General features: G+C 36.9%; 1 protein-coding gene and 1 long non-coding RNA gene across 11 annotated transcripts in view; one reads left to right on the top strand and one right to left on the bottom strand.

Moving 5' to 3' along the window:
- Shrm (shroom) overlaps positions 1-16,346 on the top strand; it is a 308,548-nt gene extending 292,202 nt beyond the window's left edge. For all 10 annotated transcript variants that reach the window (XM_073992652.1, XM_073992645.1, XM_073992644.1 and 7 more), the window contains 3 exons: positions 11,154-12,978; positions 13,050-13,316; positions 16,035-16,346. In XM_073992652.1, coding sequence (XP_073848753.1) covers positions 11,154-12,978; positions 13,050-13,316; positions 16,035-16,298 — 2,356 coding nt within the window. In that variant the 3' untranslated portion in view covers positions 16,299-16,346. The remainder of the gene's footprint in view (positions 1-11,153; positions 12,979-13,049; positions 13,317-16,034) is intronic.
- On the bottom strand, positions 8,830-9,208 carry LOC141406713 (uncharacterized). Its single transcript, XR_012413485.1, has 3 exons — positions 9,109-9,208; positions 8,979-9,038; positions 8,830-8,914 (listed from the first exon to the last, which is right to left on the bottom strand). It is a non-coding gene; the product is annotated as an uncharacterized lncRNA (long non-coding RNA).
- Positions 16,347-22,751: the final 6,405 nt, after the last annotated feature.

Below are 22,751 nucleotides of genomic sequence, written 5' to 3'. Positions count from 1 at the left end.
AAGTACCAAATTACAGCTAATTTAGTAGGAAAATCTGGATTAAATATCCGAAATACCGAAGATCGGAAGGTACCGCTATAAGGGGGCTATACCAAAACATTAGCCGATATTGTTCATATTCATCCAAAAATGATGCTACAGCATCCACTAGTCAAATACAATACGCTAACGTTTAAAAATTAGCAAAAGAACGAATTGCAGAAGAACGATAGACGCCGGCTTATTCAGTCGACGACCAGCAAAAAACCTACCGCCTCCATGTTTTACAGCGTCTCTGCAATATTTAGGATTTAACGGTTGCCCATTTGGTACAAGCCTTTTACCATCTAAATACTTCAAATTAAACATAGATTCATCGGAAAACAGTTCAAATCGGTCTTGGCGAATGCCAGTCTGGCTCCTTCATTTTTAGTCGATATGAAAGTTTTTTTTTCTGGTCGTCGACTGAATAAGCCGGCGTCTATCGTTCTTCTGCAATTCTTTCTTTTGCTAATTTTTAAACGTTAGCGTATTGTATTTGACTAGTGGATGCTGTAGCATCATTTTTGGATGAATATGAACAATATCGGCTAATGTTTTGGTATAGCCCCCTTATAGCGATACCTTCCGATCTTCGGTATTTCGGATATTTAAGCCACATTTTCCTACTAAATTAGCTGTAATGTGGTACTTAGGGTTCTTAGTGGTCACAAAACATATCCACCAAAAATCGTGGACCTGGGTCCACGTTTGGGTATAGCCTCCATTAACCGGTACCTTCCGATTTTCAGTATTTTGAGGATTTAAGCTAAATTTTCCGAAAAGCTATTATTTCGCCTGCAATAATTAATAATTTAGTATCCTTTATGCCTAAAAGATGTGATTGTGTCATCCAGAATAGAGGATACGCAAGGAAATATTGATTTCAATAGTTTTTGCTGTACCTCAAATGGGGGGGTGCTTTAGTTTTGTCCGCCTATATTTGCGACCTAAAATGTTTTTTGAATTTTAACTTTTGTTTATTAAATTCTGATCTCCTTATTTTTGTATTTTTCAATTATAAAGATATAAATAAATAAAAAGAAAAATAAGAAATAAATTTATAATTTAGTTTTCATAAAAAAATTATCATTTCAAAAAAATTTACTGAGGGGGTGCTTTAGTTTTGGCCGATACTGTATGTCTTCAAGAAATATTACGTCGTTTTGGGAAAATGTTTTAAATTCTCCGGAAGAGGAACCCAAAGGAGTGGACACAATGTTACGAGTGACAATATTTCGACTAAATCGGTTGATCCGTTGGGAAAACGGGCGGACAGGACTAAATCGACTTCAAATTGCTTAAAATGGATTTCTTCCAATTATAATTGGGGTCAAAACCCTTTACTTCGATGTGGTATATTTTTGATCGTATATTAGATTGAACCAAAAAATGTTTGGTACTTTTACCCCCTAATTTTTTCCATTTAATCCAAAAACGTTACATATGAAATTTTATGGTGATCGGTTAGCGTAACCTTTACCAAACTGCCGATCTTTATTTCCATACTAATTTGTATGGGGACAATGGTGCATTTTCACGAAAATTCTGTAAAGATCGCAATTTGGTCCAATCGATGGGAAAAACTTTACCAGTTCATTGTTGTGCCTAAAAAAAGAATCCTACAAAAATTGTGAAAATCGGATCGTATATTCAATATAGCTCCAATATGCATATTTGGACGATTTTGGGTATTTTGGACTCTATACCTATATCAAAATCTGCTCCGATTTTTTTAGCCTGAACAATGAACTGGTAAACTTTTTCCCATCGATTGGACCAAATTTTGCGGCCTTTACAGAATTATCGTGAAAATTCATCTTTGCCATAAAATTTCATATATACGAATTTTGGATCAAATGGAAAAAACATTATGGCTAGTGTATATACACTCTTCTTTAGCCTAAATTGTGAGGGTTCAAAACAGGAAGAGGGTTAAACAATCATCCTACTCTACTTTCACTTTTTCTTTGCCAAAAAATTGAACAAGGCATTCCATTTGTGCTCTAATATGTCACTCATACACACAACAAAATATGTTGCAATTTCAATAGAGCATCCAGAGGAAAATGGCATACGGTAACCCAAATAGTTGACTGATGAAAAAAATACCTTTTCCCACGAAAATATTTGTGACAACCGCGGCAAATTGCAAAGAAAACAAAAACTAAAATATTTGCGAAACAAAAATAGCTATCCCCACGGATCATGCAACCAAGTCACACAAGGGATAGATAGATGGATTTTTAAATGGCTGGCTGAGATGTGTGGATGCAACTACAACTGGTGACATGGTTTCATAATCCGGCACAAATTGAAAGTATGCAGTTGCAGTGCTAAATGTGTGAGTAACACTTACATATTTCGTATATAAATTTCAATATGAAAAAAAATGTTGATCTCATTTCTTATGTTAAAAAGTCATAGACGCACAAGTGTGGCGTTTAGTTTGAAACATAAATTCAAGCATTTCACTTTCGTTTTCTTAGACAACAACAATTGAATATTTTTGTTTGCTTATTCAATAAAATTTCGCTTGAATTTTGTTTCGGTTTTGTAGGCATTTTTTTCTAAATTACTGGAGCTGCTGTTTTATGGTGACAATTTAAAAAAATTTTAAATTCGCATATGTTTTATGTGTGCCTTGACTTATTGCCAGCCACCCATCCATCCAGCCAGTGTTTGGTGTCTTATGTGAAGCGCTTGAAGCGTGCGGACAATGCGTAGAATATAAACGATTTTTCAAAAACTACTCTGTGTAAGTGGGGTGAATATTCCCAGCAAAAATAAGAAGAAAAAAATGAATTCAAATTCAAACTGTGTTGAAAAATTGTTATTAGTGTGAGTGTCAAAGCCTGGCTTACTGAGCGTGAATACACAATTTCCATTTTTTGTTTTGTTTATGTGACATTTGTGGGCCTTTGAGAAGAAATTTCCAAAAAGAAAAAAACACAACACAAACAATTGGGTTCGATAATACCTCCGCCGCTCATATTACAAAACTAGTGAAACTACTTTACCCCATGGATACATGGATAGCTGTGATAACAGCAGCAGCAGATATGTTATATTTCATGCTAGGCCAAGTAGCCCATACATCATCTCCATAATGACGATTGCCATAAACTTCATCATCACTCTCATGTGAGATTCACAAAATATTATCATTATCATGGGGGACAGACGACAACGACAGCCAAACCAAGCCGCCAGGCCAAGAAGTCTGTCTGAGGTGATATTCAAGTGAATTGAATTGCATTTTTGATCATCCAACACCATTTGTTCATTGAAGCCGTCAGTCACAAACCAACTATTCAGCCAGCCATTCATTCAGTCAAGCAACCATCTAACCAGACAAACCACCAACCAGCCACTCAGATATTAGCCTTTTGCTGCATACGATATTTTTGCACGTCAATTGAACTTTCGTTTTCTATAGAGTTAATACACCGCGCGCAGCTACTAGCGCAACTATTTCTGGAGAAACATGTAGTGACAAAAAATATATTTTCTTAACAAAAAAAAAATCAACAACAAAAATTTGTGATTTTGTTGCCACACGCGACAGGTGCAGGCAGAAAGTCAGCTGCTGCTTGCGGTGGTATTCGGTGCGTGATTGAGTGTTGATTGTAATGATGGCAAATGATGGCAAAAGTGATCATCACATGATCATCAAAATGTTGTTGCTATTGGCTTAGCTTTGTATACAAGAAAGTTCAAACACCGGTCGAATCTTCATCGGCATCACAAGATATCTTAGATATCTTATCTTCTCTATTACCCCCAAAACGTAACGCGCACATCACATAACATTCATTTTTGCCATCATCAAGGTGTCACTTTGAAAGTTTTCAAACGCAAAAAAAGTAAAGAAAATTTACTATTTGAAACAAGAACTGAAAAAGAGAAGAACAATGTTTGCCTTATAATAAAGGGTGTTTTTGGAACATTCGGGTCATTCACGAGAGCATTGTGAAGAATAAAATTATAGCGTTGTAACAAAGACCATAGAGAAATTTTGCACTTTTGTTATTGTTGTTGTAACAGCATATACTATATATTATAATATGTTTGTAAGTCCTTTTTCTGCTTATTCTGGCTCTGGGTCTATCTCCAGTTCTAGGAAACTTTCTGATTCGATGGTTTGTTACCACAAAGCAACTGGAGTTAGATGTTCTTGTTGTAGCATCATAAAATCTACGTAGAAGCATAGGTTTGGCATAGGTTGGCAACCGCTGACCGAAACACTATGGTTGGGGGTCAACCCGGTACGAAAGAACGCGCTGTCGTGGGATTGACTGAGTAGGATGTCGTGGGATTGACTGAGTAGGATGTCGTGGGATTGACTGAGTTTGGTAGAGCAGTGGAAAAGGTACAGTTTATCGTGCCGGGCTGTACCGCTTGCTGGGCAGGTGTTTTGCACCGTGTCATCGATCCTTGTCCTATAAGAATTTAGACGCCTGCACCATCAAGAGCAGCGTGGGTGAGCCAACACTACTCTGGTTTGTCATGGCAGTAAGCGCTCCTCAGCTGCGATAGGTGGGGGATGTACTCCGAGAACCGAGTACGATCGTTTTGCATGACATCTGCGACAGTATCTGTGAGAATGTTGTTCCAACCTGTTGATCTAGGGGTTCTCTCTTATCACGATGGACCTCTCTTTCTAGATCATGAAGATCCCTCCTTACAAGCCTGGGAGGTGGGGGGGGGGGTCCAACCACCGTTTCCTTCATATGGCGATTAGAATGGCTGCAATAGGAGCATGTCATTGTGATGCCGTACTGGAAAAATTCTTGTCTCCTCATGTAGCTGGTCCACAGAAGACGAGGAGACACCTAGGGTTGTGTCAAAGAAACTATATGGAACTATCTAGTTCACTTCGCAGTTGCAATGGCATACATGTTTTCATTGAGAAAACTGCGTATACTTAATATCACACGTTACATTTCATGATGTTACTCATACGTTTTGCAACTAGTATAAGGAACTAGATTACCCAACTCTAGAGACACCCTGAAGCAATTCTCAAGGCCGCATTTTTGACAGTTTTGATTATTTTTGCATTGCTTTGGACTTATATTCGCGGACAACCCTGGCTCCGCATAGCTTACCACAGACCGAATTTTCTTTGTCTGCACCTGAAGTTCTGCCGGCGAGGGACATATAGTCGCAGGTAGCTTTGGCATAGGCGAATGACGTGAACATGCCGTCGAATGTGACCCCTAGAATTTTAGGGTTGTTTGTGGTAGGAGTTCTGCTACCATCGATCATGACATTCAACTCTTTTCTCACCTCTGCTGATATTTGTATATTCCACGCATGGAAAACGGTGGTAAGATCAGTCAAATAGCAGCTCAGCCTTTCATAAATGACATCAAAGAAGGTACCTGGCGCCAAGATTGTACAATCATCTGCAAACTTGACGATCTTAATGCCGTCTGAATGGGGCGGAATACAGGAGAGATAAAACAGTACCGGAGATATCACCCCACCTTGTGGAACTCCCCGTTTCGTTCTACGGACTTCCTCTTTCTGAATTCCACATATGACTGGCGTCCACACATAAAATTAATTATCCAACGTTATAAAACTTGGCCGGAGGGTAGTCTGTTCAATGTCCACAAACAGCGTGGGGAGTTCTTGTCAATAGCAAAGGCTTTTGATAAGTCGAGTGTCATTTTTCTACGGGTGATAAAAGCGAAATCGGTCTGTACGATTTGCCTTTATTGGCATCCTTGTCTGCCTCCAGTAATGGGACCACAGTGTCCACTTTCCGGGCTTCAGGAACGATGTGGGTGGCTAGCGACAGGCTGAGAACTTTAGTGAGATACTCAACTTCTGGCTCATCCAGTATTGCCATGGAGATTCCATCAGGGACTAAAGCTTCCTAAGTGCTCAACAACTGTCGATTCAAATAACCTGTACACGCCTTCGGATCAGTCAGTTTAACGTCGCCATATGTGAATGAGGTCCTACAACTCAACCCCTCCAACACAGAAACTCATCCAGTATTGGGAGAGCCAAGCGCTTTGGATGATTTAGCGTTCCTGATGGCATCATCATCCATGGTAGATTGTGTTGGTTCCTCGACAAGAAGAGATCTAATGCAAAGTAGTACTCTTTCCATTGCTCAGTCACTGCCCGGGTGCTCGACAACTCTCGATTAAAATAACTTGTACTCCCCTTCGGATCAGTCGGCTTAACATCGCCATACGTGACTGAGGTCCTACAACTCAACTCATCCAAATCAGAAACTCATCCAGTATTGCCATCAGGGTCCAGCGTTCTTGATGGCATCATCATCCACGATAAATTGTGGTGGTTCCTCTGCAGGAAGTGATCTAATGCAACGTTGTACTCTTCTCATTGCCCAGTCACTGCTTGGGTGCTCGACAAACTACAGATTAAAATAACTTACGTTCCTCTTCGGATCAGTCAGCTTAACTTCGCCAAACGTGACTGAGGTCCTATCTTTCTTTTTCCCAGGGTTCGATTGTGACTTAGCCGCTGCCCATAACTCACTTATTCCGGCACCAATTTTGCAACTCTTCACATGATTTAGCCACAACTCATCGACCAACCTGTTAACTTTAAGATTTAGATCCGTGACTCTGGGACCACTGAGGCTGGCTCGACTAAGTTTATCACACACTGTTGCTAATCGCGCCGGCACTGCTGGGTAATTTGGTCTCACTTCGGCAAGTATATAGGGAGCGGTTACAGCAATGAAAGTGCAACGTTCAGAAGAAATCGGGCGGTCTGCTGATGGAGATGGGGAATGGTCCGACCCAAGAGAAACGACGGTTTGCCAGGTGACACGATGACAAACTGGTACATTCACCGCTAATTCTGGTAGCGGTGTCCTCATTGACTGCTCAACCATCACTCCTCTGGTTAATGCCACGGACCGAATGCCACAACAGTTATTTATTGGTGGGATGTATACGTTAAACAACTCTACCACGGAAGTTCTACCATAGACTAATAAAAGTATACAGAACAATCATGAATAAAAAATCCGTGCTGAATTAGTTCCCTTTCCACAATTTCCAAAAGGGATTATTTTTGCTGTAAACAGACAGACCTATTATTTACTTTAAATTTCCGCCTAAAGTTTGCTGATATATGCATCACTCTCCCAACATGATGCTACTAAAGTTGAAGTACACATAGCGTACTACATTAAGGATCTTGTTGAAAGTTTCGTACACTTCTTGGGCTAGTTCCACCTTTTTGGAGAGACGAATTTATTGATTAATTTTGTGAGCTTCAAATCACATCTTAGAATATATTAAATATTGTCTATAAGAAAAATGTATGGAAACACTATCAGCTGTGAGTTTCTGCAGCTCTTCCTGAGGTTCCGATGTTCAGCAAACCGCCCACTAAGGGTCAGGCGTTGTATGTGGCGAAGTGGGTGTACTTCGAAAACCTCAAAACAACGTTGGGATGAAACGAGACGATCAAAGAATACATTGTGCCGGACAGTGCTATCAGAACTGAATAAAATTAATGTGTGATATGAACACGTAATAATTGATTAAGTTTGAATACCCAAGATAAAAAACGCTCAAATCTATACTAAACATTATTTTGAGATTTCTACATCAAATTTTATTTTCACAACGCTAATTCAATTGAGATTTTCCTTTAAGATTTTCTAGAATTGATTTAAATTTTAGTTATTGTAGCTGTTTTACATTTTCAAAGCTCTGCTAAAAGAAACTAACCTCAAAAATGTGATATTACACATTTTTATTTTAAACACACAAAAACATTCATTCAAACAGCTTTGACATATTCACAAATATTTGCCGCCAAACAAATAAATGAAGCAAAAAAAAACTTTACAGAGGAGTGCCTTTTTCTAAAACGCCTTACTAAGCTAACAACAGATTGTGCGGCAGACATGCTGCAGCGATTTACAATACAGCTATTTTTTTCTTGGTTTATTTCCAACACCATACAATTTTTTTTCCAGCAAAACTGTGTAATAATGTTACTAAAGTTGTTGTTACGAATTTTTTGTTGGTGGGTTTTTGTGACTTTTCTGACGACCTCCTAATATTGCAAAAAAATCAAAATAAAACGCCATAAAACTGTAACACAAAACCCACCAAACCAAAAAAAACATTTTGAATATCATTGCAGTGAGCAGCGAGCAAGCCACCGTTATTTCTATCTGCTCTGCATGGTTAAATGTAGGTTTATTGCCAGCTATTTTTGCCGGTGATAAGACCAATGACATGCCTTCAATTGTCTTGGTGGAGAATTTGGTTTCTGGTTTTGCAAAAAAAACCCACACCAACAAAATACAAATATAAAACAAACCATGTTCACGTATTTAGCCTGAGCTAATGAACCTTAACCTCAGAGGCGACATTTGTTTTTATTTAAACAAATTTAACTTTAACTCTTTTAACTGTTGGACTTTATTATTATCCCAATAGAAAGTGTCTTTAAGACAACATTGATGAATCGTACACGACATTTCCAATTCGTTCACGACTCCTTGCAGACAGCCCTTTGGGATCGTTGACGACTTTTTCACACAAGTGTCCCAGTATTCATGCACGACAACTTGGGCGACAAGGTAAGCGAAGCTGTCGTCGACGACGACTTCGAAGACAAAAAACCCGTTTTTTCGTTGACGACAGCTTTACAGACACTGTCTTGCTATTTGTCGTTAACGACCCTACTAAAGACAATTTCATTTTGTTGTCGTGTGTCAAATTTTTATTTTTATTACATTAAAAATACATCATTTTATTAATTTTATCTTAGATTAATAATGATTCGTTCCAGAATATTCTCCGATCCACCTATTTTTGAATTTACCCGCGCTTCAATTTCTCATCACAACCTATGGAGGGGCGACCTGCCTTATATATGGATTCTGTAAAAAGAAAACATTATGAATGGATGTTGACAATAACCACTAAAATAATCTATAATCTTACCATATACCACTGCCGCATCTTTTAAAACCGCTGGGATTTTCGGAATTTGCCATGACTTCGCTACATATATGAATTAAAAGAATAACTTAAATTATTTTTTAAGTTCCTTAATATAATTTTTCTCACTTACCGCTCTTTGTTTGAAGCAAACTGTTTAGTATTGACGTGCTTTCAGAATTTGATGATTTTTTTATCTTACAATTATTCCAAAATGAAAATTTTATATTTGAATCAATATGTGAGCATTCATTTCATAGCACGCTTTTTTCAACATTTTTGAGTTTGTTGCCACGACACTTTGCAAGACATGGTCATGCATCGCGTCGTGCATGACCATTTCGGTAATTTCGTCAACGAATCGTCGACGAAAATGTCGTCGATGACTTGATTTTCTATTGGGATGTTTCAAAGATACATAGCCATAAAACAATGCATACATACATACATGCCGATGTCATAAATAAATCCATCACAAGGTTGGTTTGTTATTTGATATGTTTCCCCTCGTTGTATCTCTTACCCTGAGGGTTTGAAGTTTTTTTATTTGGTTTGTTTTGCGAAATAGTTTATAACTTTTTTTTTTGTTTTCAAAATAAACAAATACATTTTATTTTTTAAATGTATGTATGTGTGTAAATATGTGTATTGTCATAATGCCAATTGTTGACAATAATCGGCCATTATGTTATTAAACTAAATCGTCTTAAGGTTATTTATTTTTTATTTCTTAACATGAAACTCTAATGTCAGTTTTAACTTAAAACATTAATCATTTTATTGTTATTTGGAGGATAGCCGGTAATTTAAATAAAATCAACATTTTTGCAATGGACATTTTACGTTGATTTTAGTGAGTAGATAACATTATTGGATTATTTGGGCTGTTATTAAATTATTTTTTTAAGCTCTGAGGCCTCTGAACCTTATTCAGCTAGGCTGAATTTAAGTTTACCCACAGAAAACCTTATTCAGCCAGGCTGAATTCATGTTTTCCCATAGAAAACCTTATTCAGCCAGGCTGAATTCATGTTTTCCCATACAAAACCTTATTCAGCCTGGCTGAATTAAAGTATTCCCATAGAAAACCTTATTCAGCCAGGCTGAATAGAAGTTTTCCTATGGAAAACCTTATTCAGCCAGGCTGAATAGAAGTTTTCCTATGGAAAACCTTATTCAGCCAGGCTGAATAGAAGTTTTCCTATGGAAAACCTTATTCAGCCAGGCTGAATAGAAGTTTTCCTATGGAAAACCTTATTCAGCCAGGCTGAATAGAAGTTTTCCTATGGAAAACCTTATTCAGCCAGGCTGAATAGAAGTTTTCCTATGGAAAACCTTATTCAGCCAGGCTGAATAGAAGTTTTCCTATGGAAAACTTTATTCAGCCAGGCTGAATAGAAGTTATCCTATGGAAAACCCTTATTCAGCCAGGCTGAATAGAAGTTATCCTATGGAAAACCTTATTCAGCCAGGCTGAATAGAAGTTATCCTATGGAAAACCTTATTCAGCCTGGCTGAATAGAAGTTTTCCTATGGAAAACCTTATTCAGCCAGGCTGAATAGAAGTTTTCCTATGGAAAACCTTATTCATAATAATGAATAGAAGTTTTCCTATGGAAAACCTTATTCAGCCAGGCTGAATAGAAGTTTTCCTATGGAAAACCTTATTCAGCCAGGCTGAATAGAAGTTTTCCTATGGAAAACCTTATTCAGCCAGGCTGAATAGAAGTTTTCCTATGGAAAACCTTATTCAGCCAGGCTGAATAGAAGTTTTCCTATGGAAAACCTTATTCAGCCAGGCTGAATAGAAGTTTTCCTATGGAAAACCTTATTCAGCCAGGCTGAATAGAAGTTTTCCTATGGAAAACCTTATTCAGCCAGGCTGAATAGAAGTTTTCCTATGGAAAACCTTATTCAGCCAGGCTGAATAGAAGTTTTCCTATGGAAAACCTTATTCAGCCAGGCTGAATAGAAGTTTTCCTATGGAAAATCTTATTATCCTTAAATATGTCTTAAAGTAAAGATAAAGTTGTGGATATTATTTGTTGTTTTCTCATGGTGAAGGAAAAAGAGGTTCGACCCTGCCTAACATAATACCTTTGTTATAAATTTTCAATAAAATTCTTTAAAATGTTCCAACAATTCTAATCCTTCCTCCCTTTTTCCTTCTCTTTTCAGATGTAATTCCAAAGCATCATATTTACCCCGACAAAGTCTTGAGAAACAGGCCAGTTCCGATCCGGATCATGGTAGCTATAAGCTTACCCTCCACTCCAATGAGGATTTGGTGGGCGGTAACACAAAATCCACATACGATATTATGGCGGCCCAAACACAAACAGCAACAAAACTGCCCAACAATTTACCCGATGTATTGCCACTGGGTGCAAAATTGCAGCCCAACTCAGCAGCAGATGCCTCAATTTTGAGATCACAAAGTTCATTGCGTTATGGATCAAATAACAATATATCCTCAACGACACAACAATCGTCGCCAAACCAAACAGGCAGCGGTGGCTCACAATCCAACAACAACTGCTACCCAGCATATCCACCATCCCAGCAACGTTACTCCACCCCAGTATTGAGTTCATTTAATTTGAATAACAACAATTTCAGTAGATCTCAATCATATGATACACAACAGCAACAGGCATCTGCCGCAACGGCGTCAGCCCAACAAAGTCCCACCAAATATATGACCCAGTCTTCGTTAGACCTTAAGAAAAACGCATTAATGCCCACAACCATTGAGGAACATCCCAATGTTAATAGTATGCTGGTGGAAAGCACAAGTCTTAAGGAGAATCAAAATTCATCACTCTCATCGTTGAGCTCTCTGTCGGAGAGTTGTGCCAGTCATGAAGAGAGATTGAATCACAGTACTAGCGGTAGTGGTAGTCTGCTGAGTAATACAAGTTTGAATGGCAGCAGCAGTCATCCTCATCAGCATCAACATGAATCATCGGCATCATCCTGCTCCTCATCGTCGGCGTCATTGTTTAGGGCGGAATTGGTTAATACCACATTGAATGGCAGTGCCAACCAAAACAATAACAACAGCAACAAGAAAGTGGTAATACGCCAGGAATCTTTAAGAGAAAATATTGAAAAAATCAGTCAATTGCAATCCCAGTTGATGTCAGCCCACAATACAGAAAATAATAGCCTATTGGGTCATGGTTACAACACCTCGCTGTCCTCACCTCACATTAACTCAAATAGAAGTGCTCAGGCAAATGTGATTGATATACCAAAAACTTTGGAACTAAATGCCTCGCAAGGGATGGAGACGAAAACTCACAGAGAATCAAATACACCACCACCCTCAGCCTCACCTCCTCCACCACCAACAACAACAGCCCCAACAGAAGAAGAATTAGCAGAAACCAAATCTTATGAAACCTGCTCTGAAGAACAACACAATTCTACTGAACAAGAAAAGGCCCTGAAAGAGAGTAAAAATAAAAATGAAGCCTCCACCGAACATATACTCTCTCAGTTGGATTCCAGCACAGATGGCTTGAAGTTGGTGCAGCGTAGTGAAATCATTTTGAGAGTTAATCCTAATACCGTTGAAACTGCCTCACAAACCGATGATATAACCGACAGTGAACTGAAATCTCTGACGGATATGAACAACCACAAGGACAATAGTGACAGTGGAAATCGCACAACAACCCTACAGCCTCGCCAACGCCTGCCCATTGAAGATGAATGTGAAAAATTATCCAAAGAATTGGCCACAATGTTACCCGCTAACGATGCCCTCATACACTTATTATGTCCACCCGGCAGCAAAACCGTACAGGACTATATTAGCAATCTCTATAATCCCAATGTACGCCAAAGACCCAGTAAACGTGATGTGGGTACCTCAACACTAACACGTCAGCATCACCACAAGCAGCAAAAGGATGAAGATAAACTAACCGTGGAATTGAAATTGACAGAAATTGAAATTGAAGCACCCGATAGCTGTGATATCCTTAAGAATAAAGTGGTAAGTATATGAATTTGTTAAGAATTTTCTACTTTGTAATTTATTTTGTGGTATATTTTTTTCTTTTCCAGGATGAACTAATTAAATATCTCAACAATAAAGTACGAATCCTAAGCAAAGAACAAGCTGCCATCGATGAAGAATCCGCCGTCAATGATGATTTGGGAAATAGTTTACTCAATCAATTGTGTGATAAAGTCCGCCCCATTGAAGAATCCAAATGCCGTACTTATATCTCGGATATTGGTCATATCACCGGGTTGCTTTTGTCACTATCAGAACGTTTGGCCCGTGCCGAAAATCAATTAACAGCTGTGGGTGATAACAATGCAGAGAAGGTAAGACAGAGATTTTTAAAGTTAATTCGGTTTGTGTTTGCTACCTTCTTACTTGTGATAATCAATGGTTCAGAACACAAACAGTTGTGTGGTTTTATAGTCGTGTGACAAAATAAAGGCTTCTTAGGTGTCGGCTTAAATCCTTTGTCCAAACAAACTGAATGTACTCGAACGGAAGTCAACTTATCATCTTTGCTTTTCTAACTTCTGCTAAAGTCAAAGGCTTTTCAGTGTCCGTCATTGTGGTCCTCTATAAGAAAATCTTTAGGTCCTCTATAAGAAGAACTTGTGATCCTATATGAGAAGGCCTTGCGATCCTCTATAAGAAGACCTAGTCGCCTAGTGTTTTCCTAAATGTAGGCATTGTGGTCTCTTAAAAGTAGATCTTGTTGTCTCCTCTAAGAATATCTTCTATATGCAGATCTTGTGAAAAGACCTCGTAGAGGGGATTTTGTGGCCTTCCTAAAAGGATTATGCTTTTCCTTTTCGTTTTAAATTTCAAATTTGCTTTTCTACTTTCTGCTAAAGTCAAAGGCCTTGAATGTCTGTTGACATTTACACTTATCTGCCAAAAGAAGTTCATGTGGTCCTCTATAAGTAGACCTTGTGGTCTCCTATAAGTAGACAATGTAGCCTCCTATAAGTAGCTATTATATAAGAGGACTAATAAGGAGACTTGTGGTCCCCTATAATGTGAGCTAGTGGTCTCTTATAAGTAGGTAGACCTTATGGACTCCTATAATGTAATCTTGTAGGAGACTAAGCAGCTATTATAGTCTTCTATAAGAAAATCTCCTATAATGCTAAGAAGACCTTGCGGAAGAGAACTTCATGCCTTCTATTGGCCGATGCAAAAATCTCTCGATCGTTTTAATATTAGATTTAATGCCAATATAACATTGTCCCGAAGGGTAGGTAACTCCTTCAGACTGTCGTTTAATCCTTAAAATTTTTCTACATCCGTAGGAGTCTTTATCGAATAGAAAGTGATCTTCCACAGAATAGATGACCTCAGTATGTGTTTTCAATTGAATAGAAAACCTCTCTGGGCCGCCCACAGAAAAGAAATAATCCTTTTAAAGACCTTCCATAGAATAGAAAACCTCTGAATGGGTCATCTATAGAAAATAAGACTTCTGAACGGGTCTTTCATACCTCTGAACGGGTCTTCTATAGCATAAAATACCTCTGAACGAATCTCTATAGAATATAAGACCTCTGAACGGGTCTTCTATAGAATAGAAGACTTCTGAACGGGTCTTCTCAGGCATAGAAAACCTCAGAACGCGTCGTTTATAGAATAGAATACCCCTAAACGGGACTTCTATAGAACAGAAGACTTCTGAACGGGACGTCTGTAGAATAGAAGACTTCTGAACAGGTCTTCTCTAGAATAGAAAACCTCTTAACGGGCCTTCTAAAGAATAGAATACCTCAGAACGGGTCTTATATAGCATAAAATACCTATGAACGTAACTTCTATAAAATATAAGACCACTGAACGGGTCTTCTCTAGAATAGAATACCTTAGAACGGGTCGTTTATAGAATAGAAGACTTCTGAACGGGCCTTCTGTAGAATAGAAGACCTCATAACCGGTCTTCTGTAGAATAAAAGACTTCTGAACGTGTCTTCTATAGAATAGAAGAACTCTGAACGGGTCTTCTATATAATAGAGTACCTCTTAACGAGACTTCTATAGAATATAATACCTCTGAACGGATCTTCTATAGAATGGAAGACATCTCAACAGGTTTTCTATAGAATAAAAGACTACAGAACAAGTCTTCTATAGAAGAGAAAACCTCTGAACTGGTCTTTAATGGAAGAGAAAACCACTGAACGGGTCTTTTAAAGAATAGAATACCTCTGAACGCGTCTTCTATAGAATAGAATACCTCTGAACGGATCTTCTATATAATAGAATACCTCTGAACGAGAGTTCTTTATAACATAATACTACTGAACGGGTCTTCTATAGAATAGAAGACTACTGAACTGGTCTTCTATAGAATAGGAGACCTTTGAACGGGTCTTCTCTAGAATAGAGTACCTCAGAACTAGACTTCTATAGAACAGAAGACTACTGAATGGATCTTCTTTAGAATAGAAGAACTCTGAACGGGACTTTTATAAAATAGAAGATTTCTTAACGGGTCTTCCACAGAATAGAAAACTTCTTAAAAGGTCTTCTATAAAATAGAAGACATCTGAACAGGTATTTTCAAAATTCTGCGCTACTCCAACTAACACCAACTTTTATGTGACCTCTTTCTACTTCTGAATACTTCATCGAAGTCTTCGTTTTGCACTTCGGCGTTGACAGTCAATTGATTCATATTCAAACACCTTTAGCTACCCTGCTACTGCATAACCTAGCCAGCGTAACAATTGAACGTTTGTTTTGTTTATTGTTGAAGATTCAATCTCATTTTCGATTGCTTGAGTGGAGTAGTCAGTTCGTTTTGAAAAACATTACTCTCTGTAATAGAGGGTAATAAATGAAGTTGAGCCAATGGGGTAACAATTGAACTTTAAAATTGAAAGACAGGAAATAAGAATCTTTCTTATCCCTGCCTAGATGTTAGTGAGACTTCCCTTTTTAAAGCTTTATTCGGTATTTATTTTAATCACACCTCAACCTAACCTCAAATTACCATCGCGACATTTTAACCGACATTTCATAATTAATTTTTTTCTCTCTCTTTTCGTTTACAGAAATCTCTGGAAACCAAACGTGATCGCCTGCTCGAACAATTAACAGAAGCGAAACGCCTCAAGGCCGACATCGATCGTCGTGGCGTTAGTGTTAAGACTCTACTGGAAAAGAATTTAACCTCAGATGAATATGCCGATTTTGATTATTTCATTAATATGAAAGCCAAACTTATTACCGATTCAAGAGAAATTGCCGATAAAATCAAATTGGGAGAAGAAATCATTGCTGCTCTCAGTGATACTTTAATACAAAGTGATTGTTAAAATTTATCAAAACAAAAATAAAAGCACACCAAGAGAGAGAAACAAAAATATTTAATTTAAGAAAAGTGAATTAAGTACATAGAGTGGAATACATTGAAATAATAATAATCACAATAACAGAGAATTCTTTGAAAATATTGGGAGATGATAAAATGAATGAGAGTCTGTTGTAAATCTCTTGTAGTGATAATCCCTTTTGCGCAAAGAATTCACAAAACAAAAAGATTTCCTTACTTTCATTGTTTTGAATTGAGAGTATCAAGAGAGATTTTAAATAAAAAATTAAAAAAGCCCTGACAACCAGAAGAGTAATAACGCACAGTTTATGTACTTATTTCCCTCATGCAAAAAGGTGCTTTTTCCCATAAAAAAAAATTTGAATAAAAAATAAAATTTTGTAAAGAATTTCTAACATGTAATAACACATGGACTTAAGCATTGGGTATAACAGAGATAAATTAAATCTTATAATAATTATAAAAATGCATTTTCAATATATTGCACTTTAGCTGGTGTGTGCCAACTGGTTCATCAGTTTCTCTACAAAGTTAGTGCACCAAGATTGTAAAGTGGGGATTACCCATAACACTTTGTAAGCCCTTCTTTGCTTAAACAGTATTCTGTCCATTAAAAAACAAGGGAACATTTCTTCGAATCAATTAGTTTGAAATATAAGAAATATAGGATCTTTGTTGGCACAATAACTGTCTCATAAATTCAAACAATTTATAGTCCTTTCTCAACAATTCTTCATTCGTTACAGATTCGTATCTTACAGTCCATGTGTTATTTATATAATAAAATCTCTTCTTTATATTTAAAAACAAAAACATAATTGTATTTATAAAAATAATAATTATTATCTCTTCAAAGAAACAACATTTGTATAAAAATTCTAACCTATAAAATTTTTTTGGTTAAACTGTTATTTTGTTATTTCTTTTTTTTTTACATTTTTTAGCAATGCTTCTATGTTATAAAATATGATTTTATTTTTGATTGCGTTGCTGTTATTTTTTTCACAAACATTTTTCTTTTACAAAATGACAAGAAAATTAAACAAACACAAATATTTTCCTTAAACCAATGATAATAAAAATAGCTCATTGCGCAATATACATTGAAATTGAATCTTTTCGTTATGTCAAAGAAAAATGAATCTATCTATAAACAAAATTATATATATTTTTCTTAAATTGTGTTATATTTTTTTCATTTTTTTATATGTATTTTCTTTAATTTATATTAAGTCACTTTATTTGTATCCACCCCATTAATTATTATTATTATTATATTTTATGTTTAAACATTCTTTAGGTTTACAGTAATTATACATATTTCTTTCTATTTTTTTTTCGTTTTTTTTTACATTTAAAAAATTAAGTTTATTTTTATTTTATAAACACAAAATTATCTATGTACATGTAATTAATTCTATATTTGTATCTAATATTTAAATATTTAAGAATACAAACAGTTACAGTTTGTTATATGGCATTGTAATTATAAAAACAAAAAATAAATTGAAATAAAAACAATATTAATAATAATTTCATCTTAAATTAAAAATTATATATTAATAAAAATAATAATAACTATTTTTCTTTACTTATGAATGTAGTTACTTTATATATTAAAAGCAAACAAAAATAAACAAATAAAAAAATCAATTGAATTATTAAAAATAATAAAATGCCATGGGTTTTATTTGAAGTGAGACTTAAGAGGGTTTCTACATTATAAAAAACTCCGCAAGAGTCTTCAATAGGATAAAATACCTCAGTAGAAGACTTTTCTATATTGGAAGACATCCGTATGATTCTTCTAGAATATAAGACAACCGTAGAAAATATAAGAAATAAAATATAGGAAATTAGAATGTTTTCCGGAAAATATTTGATGGGGTGCCACCGCAGAATACCCCTCAGTAATGTTGGCGACATTTCCTGAGTATTTCAGCCATGTAAAACTTCTCTACAAAAGTGGTGTCTTAGACACGCCGCACAGTGTTGCCGCTTCCATACAAAAGTGGACAAAAATAGAAGGAGTTGACCTAGGTTGATGAATTTTTGCACAAGTACTTGTAAGGGCATAGGAATGAAAAATTTTAACTTTGGTCCATATCGGTTCAGATTTGGATATAGCCCCCATATATATCATTCTCCGTTTTTGCTATAACTCGGTCAATTTTGATCGAATACCCTTCAAATTTAATATGTAATATTTTCTTAGACCCCTGAGTAGCTTAACAAAAATCGGTTTACATTTGGATATAGCCCCCGTATATATCTTTCCCCGATTTTGCTATAACTCGGTAAATTTTGATCGAATAGCCAAATCTGAACCGATTTTTACGAAAATTGGTGAACCTATTCAGGGACCTAAGAAAATATCACATACCAAATTTGAGGGCTATTCGATTAAAATTGACGAAGTTATAGCAAAATCGGGGAAAGATATATATGGGGGCTATATCCAAATCTGAACCGATTTCTTTGAAAATCGGTAGAGCTACTCAGGGGCCTAAGAAAATATTATATATTAAATTTGAAGGCTATTCAATCAAAATTGGCCGAGTTATAGCAAAATCGGGGAAAGATATATATATGGGGGCTACATCCAAATCTGAACCGATTTTTGTGAAAATCGGTAGAGCTGATCAGGGGCGTAAGAAAATATTACATGTTAAATTTGAAGGCTATTCATGAAAAATTGAGCGAATTATAGCAAAATCGGAGAAAGATATATATAGGGGCTATATCTAAATCTGAACCGATTTTTGCTAAAATCAATGAAACTACTCAGGAGCCTAAGAAAATAACATATACTAAATTTGAAGGCTATTCGATCAAAATTGAACGAGTTGTAGCAAAATTGGGAAAAGATATATATGGGGGCTATATAAAATCTGAACCAATATATCTCAGAAGGTTGCAAGGAGGGGCAGAATGTTTTTACACATTTTGATTTGGAAGATATGTCCAATTAACGGAAAACAGGAGCCAAGGTGGCAATAGGTGGCAAACAAAAGATCTGCTCTACTAAATATTAAGAATTTTGAATTTTTTTATCAAATATAAATTTTGATTTCTTGATAACGGTACATTGCCCATGTGCAGTTAATGTCAACTTTTTGTACTAAAACGTTATATTTATAGCCCACTCATCAAATCCCCATCCAAAACTTTTAGTATTATCAACAAATTTTTCAGAAAATGTTATTTTAAATGTCGCCTTATATTCATATGATTATCGCCTTAGATTACCTGGGAAATATTTTTCATATTTAAAGAGCTATAACTTCATTATGGATGCACATATCGACAAAATTCTTTCAGATACCTTGTATCGGATGTGTTTACTGCAAGAAAAAAACATAAACATATGTAAAAGTTAACATCACATTTTTTGATTTTTGTCCACGCGGCAACACTGTGCGCCGTTCGGACTCGGTGATAAACTGTACGTCCCATATCATTAAGCTAATATGAATCGTGGTGCACTCATTGATATGAGAGAAGTCTCCCTTGTCCCTTATGGGATGCTCGTGGAACAATTATAGAAGACCTCTGTAGAAGTCTTCCACAACATATAAGACTTCCATAGGGAACTTCTTATATAGAAAATATCTGCGAAAGAGACTTATAAAGAATAGAAAAGTGTTTTCCACAGAATAGATGACCTCTCTAGGGCGTTTCAGTTGAGTAGAATACCTCTGTGGACGCCCGTTCAGAGGATATCCTCTCATAAAAGAGAAGATATGTTTTCAGGCCTTATAACGAGTGGTTTTGTCTAGGGCTGAGGTAAGCTCAGTCGCTACCAGGGTCGACCTAAGGACCCACAAACCTTAAGTAAAACACGAGTGTTTACAATTTCAATGTTTATTATAAAACTCTTGGTGTTTTATAGACGAACAATATGTGTGAGGAATATGGATGAGATGTATTTTAGATAACCAATGGATGGATGACAATATGGTTTTTGTAATCGGCTCGATGGTGATCGGGTTTTAGATGTGGGCTCAATGGTAGCCGGGTTGTTGTTGTCTGCACTGAGCCCAACATATGCCACTATTGATAGGCCACTATTGAGTATGGAGTAAGTTTGATACTGACGGTATAATGGAAATATTAAGGTGGGATGGATATCAATGCGGGTCGAATGAGATGTGAGAATTGTATGAAACGGCCACGTTACATCTCCCCCCTCACTCCGGAAGAAAATAAATTACATATTGCTCATTTACTCAAAGAGTGGCATAACTCAAAAAATAAGTTTTCTGAGTTAGCAGTTTCTATTTTTTCTACGACTTCTACTTTATCTTGTGTCAAATTTTCATGCTGATATCTCTAAAAATCGACGAGTTACAGCTCATTTACTACGAGTTTCGCATAATTCAACACAAAAGTTTTTGAGTTTATGAAACACTAAAACACTTTAGATCATGTTTGGTCTTGTACAGATATTTAACACTGATATCTGGCTAGCTGTTTGCAAAATATAGTCCACGTAGTTATTTTAGTATTTTTTAATAATCTTTTTAAGTTGGGAAGTCAAATTGCAATAGCCAACTTAAAACGCGTTTTTCTCGAAACTTGATTTTTTGAGATGTGTCACTCTTTGAGTAAATGAGCGATATTTGTTTTTGGTTTTGTTCCTGTACCGGTGTTCGCAGTTTCTTTTCCGATTTCGGTACCTGGTCCATTAACCTTTGATCCGTAGTTATCGTAGGTGAACTTTTTATGGAAGACACTTGTTGACCGACGGTGAATGCTGTGGTGGAGTCGCTCTGGGGTACAAAAAGTCTATGTTCCCGAGGTGGCTTGAACACGTGGCTTGGTTTAGTGGCTTTGTACAATGGGATCTGAAATTACCAAGGAGTTGTAGCATGAGCATAATTGATACCCGGTCTGTTCCTGGTTCGTGGTACCAATTCTCCATCCAGACTCAATTGGCAATTGCTTTCGGCAAGGAAATCCAGTCCCAATACCAGGGATTCGGCTATAGTTGGGACTACCGTAGCGGACAGTTTGGTAATCCTTCCCCTATACTGAACACTCAACCGAATACGCGATTCGCAGTCTGTAACCCTCTGGTCGGCCATCTGAATTAATCTATTCGTTGTGCCGGGTGATATACCCTTCGATTGCAGTTTCCGTCGCAAAGCTTCGTCAATGTAGCTTATAGAAGCCCCGATACCTATGAGAGCATTTACATCGATTCCATCTATAAAATATCTGCTGACTCGTTTGTGGGTTAAGGAGGCCGAAACCCTAGAATCTTCGCGAGTACAACCGCAGTCTCTTGAGAGAACGTCGTCTGTACCAAAACGGGAGCAAAACAGGGGCCTAATTACGACATTCGATTCGATCGAGTATTTGCTCGTGAATGAAAAAATCGGACTATAAAAGCCTATTCGCACCACCAACCGTACATTTACTAAGGTAGATGCATTATCAATTTGTTACAACAATATCAAATAGTTGTACAAAAATAAATCATTTCGTACATTTTTCAATCACAACATCATTTCGAAATTTTTACCCAAAGTATTATTCAAAGATTTCGAAAAATATTTAAATTTTTTCATTAATAATTTTGTTTTTTAGTTTTTTGTTTTTAAATAAACACACTTTTTACCATCTACCTTCTTAATGTTCTTTAAGAACACATAGGTTTTTATAGTTCGATTTTTTTCATTCACGAGCAAATACTCGATCGAATCGAATGTCGTAATTAGGCCACAGGATTGCCGATTCTCGACACTGACGTCGTATATGTCCAGGACGTTTACAGCGCCAACAGTGCGTAGCTCGGGAATAGGGGACGTCTACGACCTTCAGCATATGTGACGTGTGTACTCTATCCAAACGGCCTCATCTCGTTTAATTAGTTCGAAATCATCGGTTAAAGTCATTAAATCGTCCTATGTTTTGAAATCGTGTCGGCGCACGTAATGCCTGTAATATGGTCTAAGGCCATCATAGATGCGATCGAGATGATTCATAACCTTCAACAGCGGATGCCTTCGTGCTGTCGTGAGCATAGTTAGGATGTAATCATTGGCCCATTCCTTGTTTTGCTGCCGACGATTATAGAATGAGTGTTCGATTATGCTTAGGTGACGTTTGGATAGGAAGAACTTTTCAGCTTCGGTACGGAAGTCGATTCAGGTTTTGATCTCGTCCCGCTCCACTCGGTACCACTTCAAAGCATTTCCCTCCAAAGTGGTAAGCAGCGACGGGAGGAGGCGATCGAAAGGTGTATTATGGCACTCGGCTAACTCTTCATATCATTCGAGGAAGTCGAGGAGATCGTGGTCACCGGTAAATTTGAGTGACCAACGATATATGTTACTTCCAAATTTCCTTCACTATTATTCGCGGAACTCGACGAATCCTCGCTGGCGATTGGTTTCGTTTTTTCGCTTGTCGTATTTTCGACGGCTCCCTG

Source organism: Musca autumnalis, unplaced genomic scaffold, assembly GCF_047663935.1.
Source record: "Musca autumnalis isolate F117 unplaced genomic scaffold, ASM4766393v1 scaffold_5, whole genome shotgun sequence".
Taxonomy (NCBI): domain Eukaryota; kingdom Metazoa; phylum Arthropoda; class Insecta; order Diptera; family Muscidae; genus Musca; species Musca autumnalis.
This window is presented reverse-complemented; position numbering and strand designations above follow the sequence as displayed.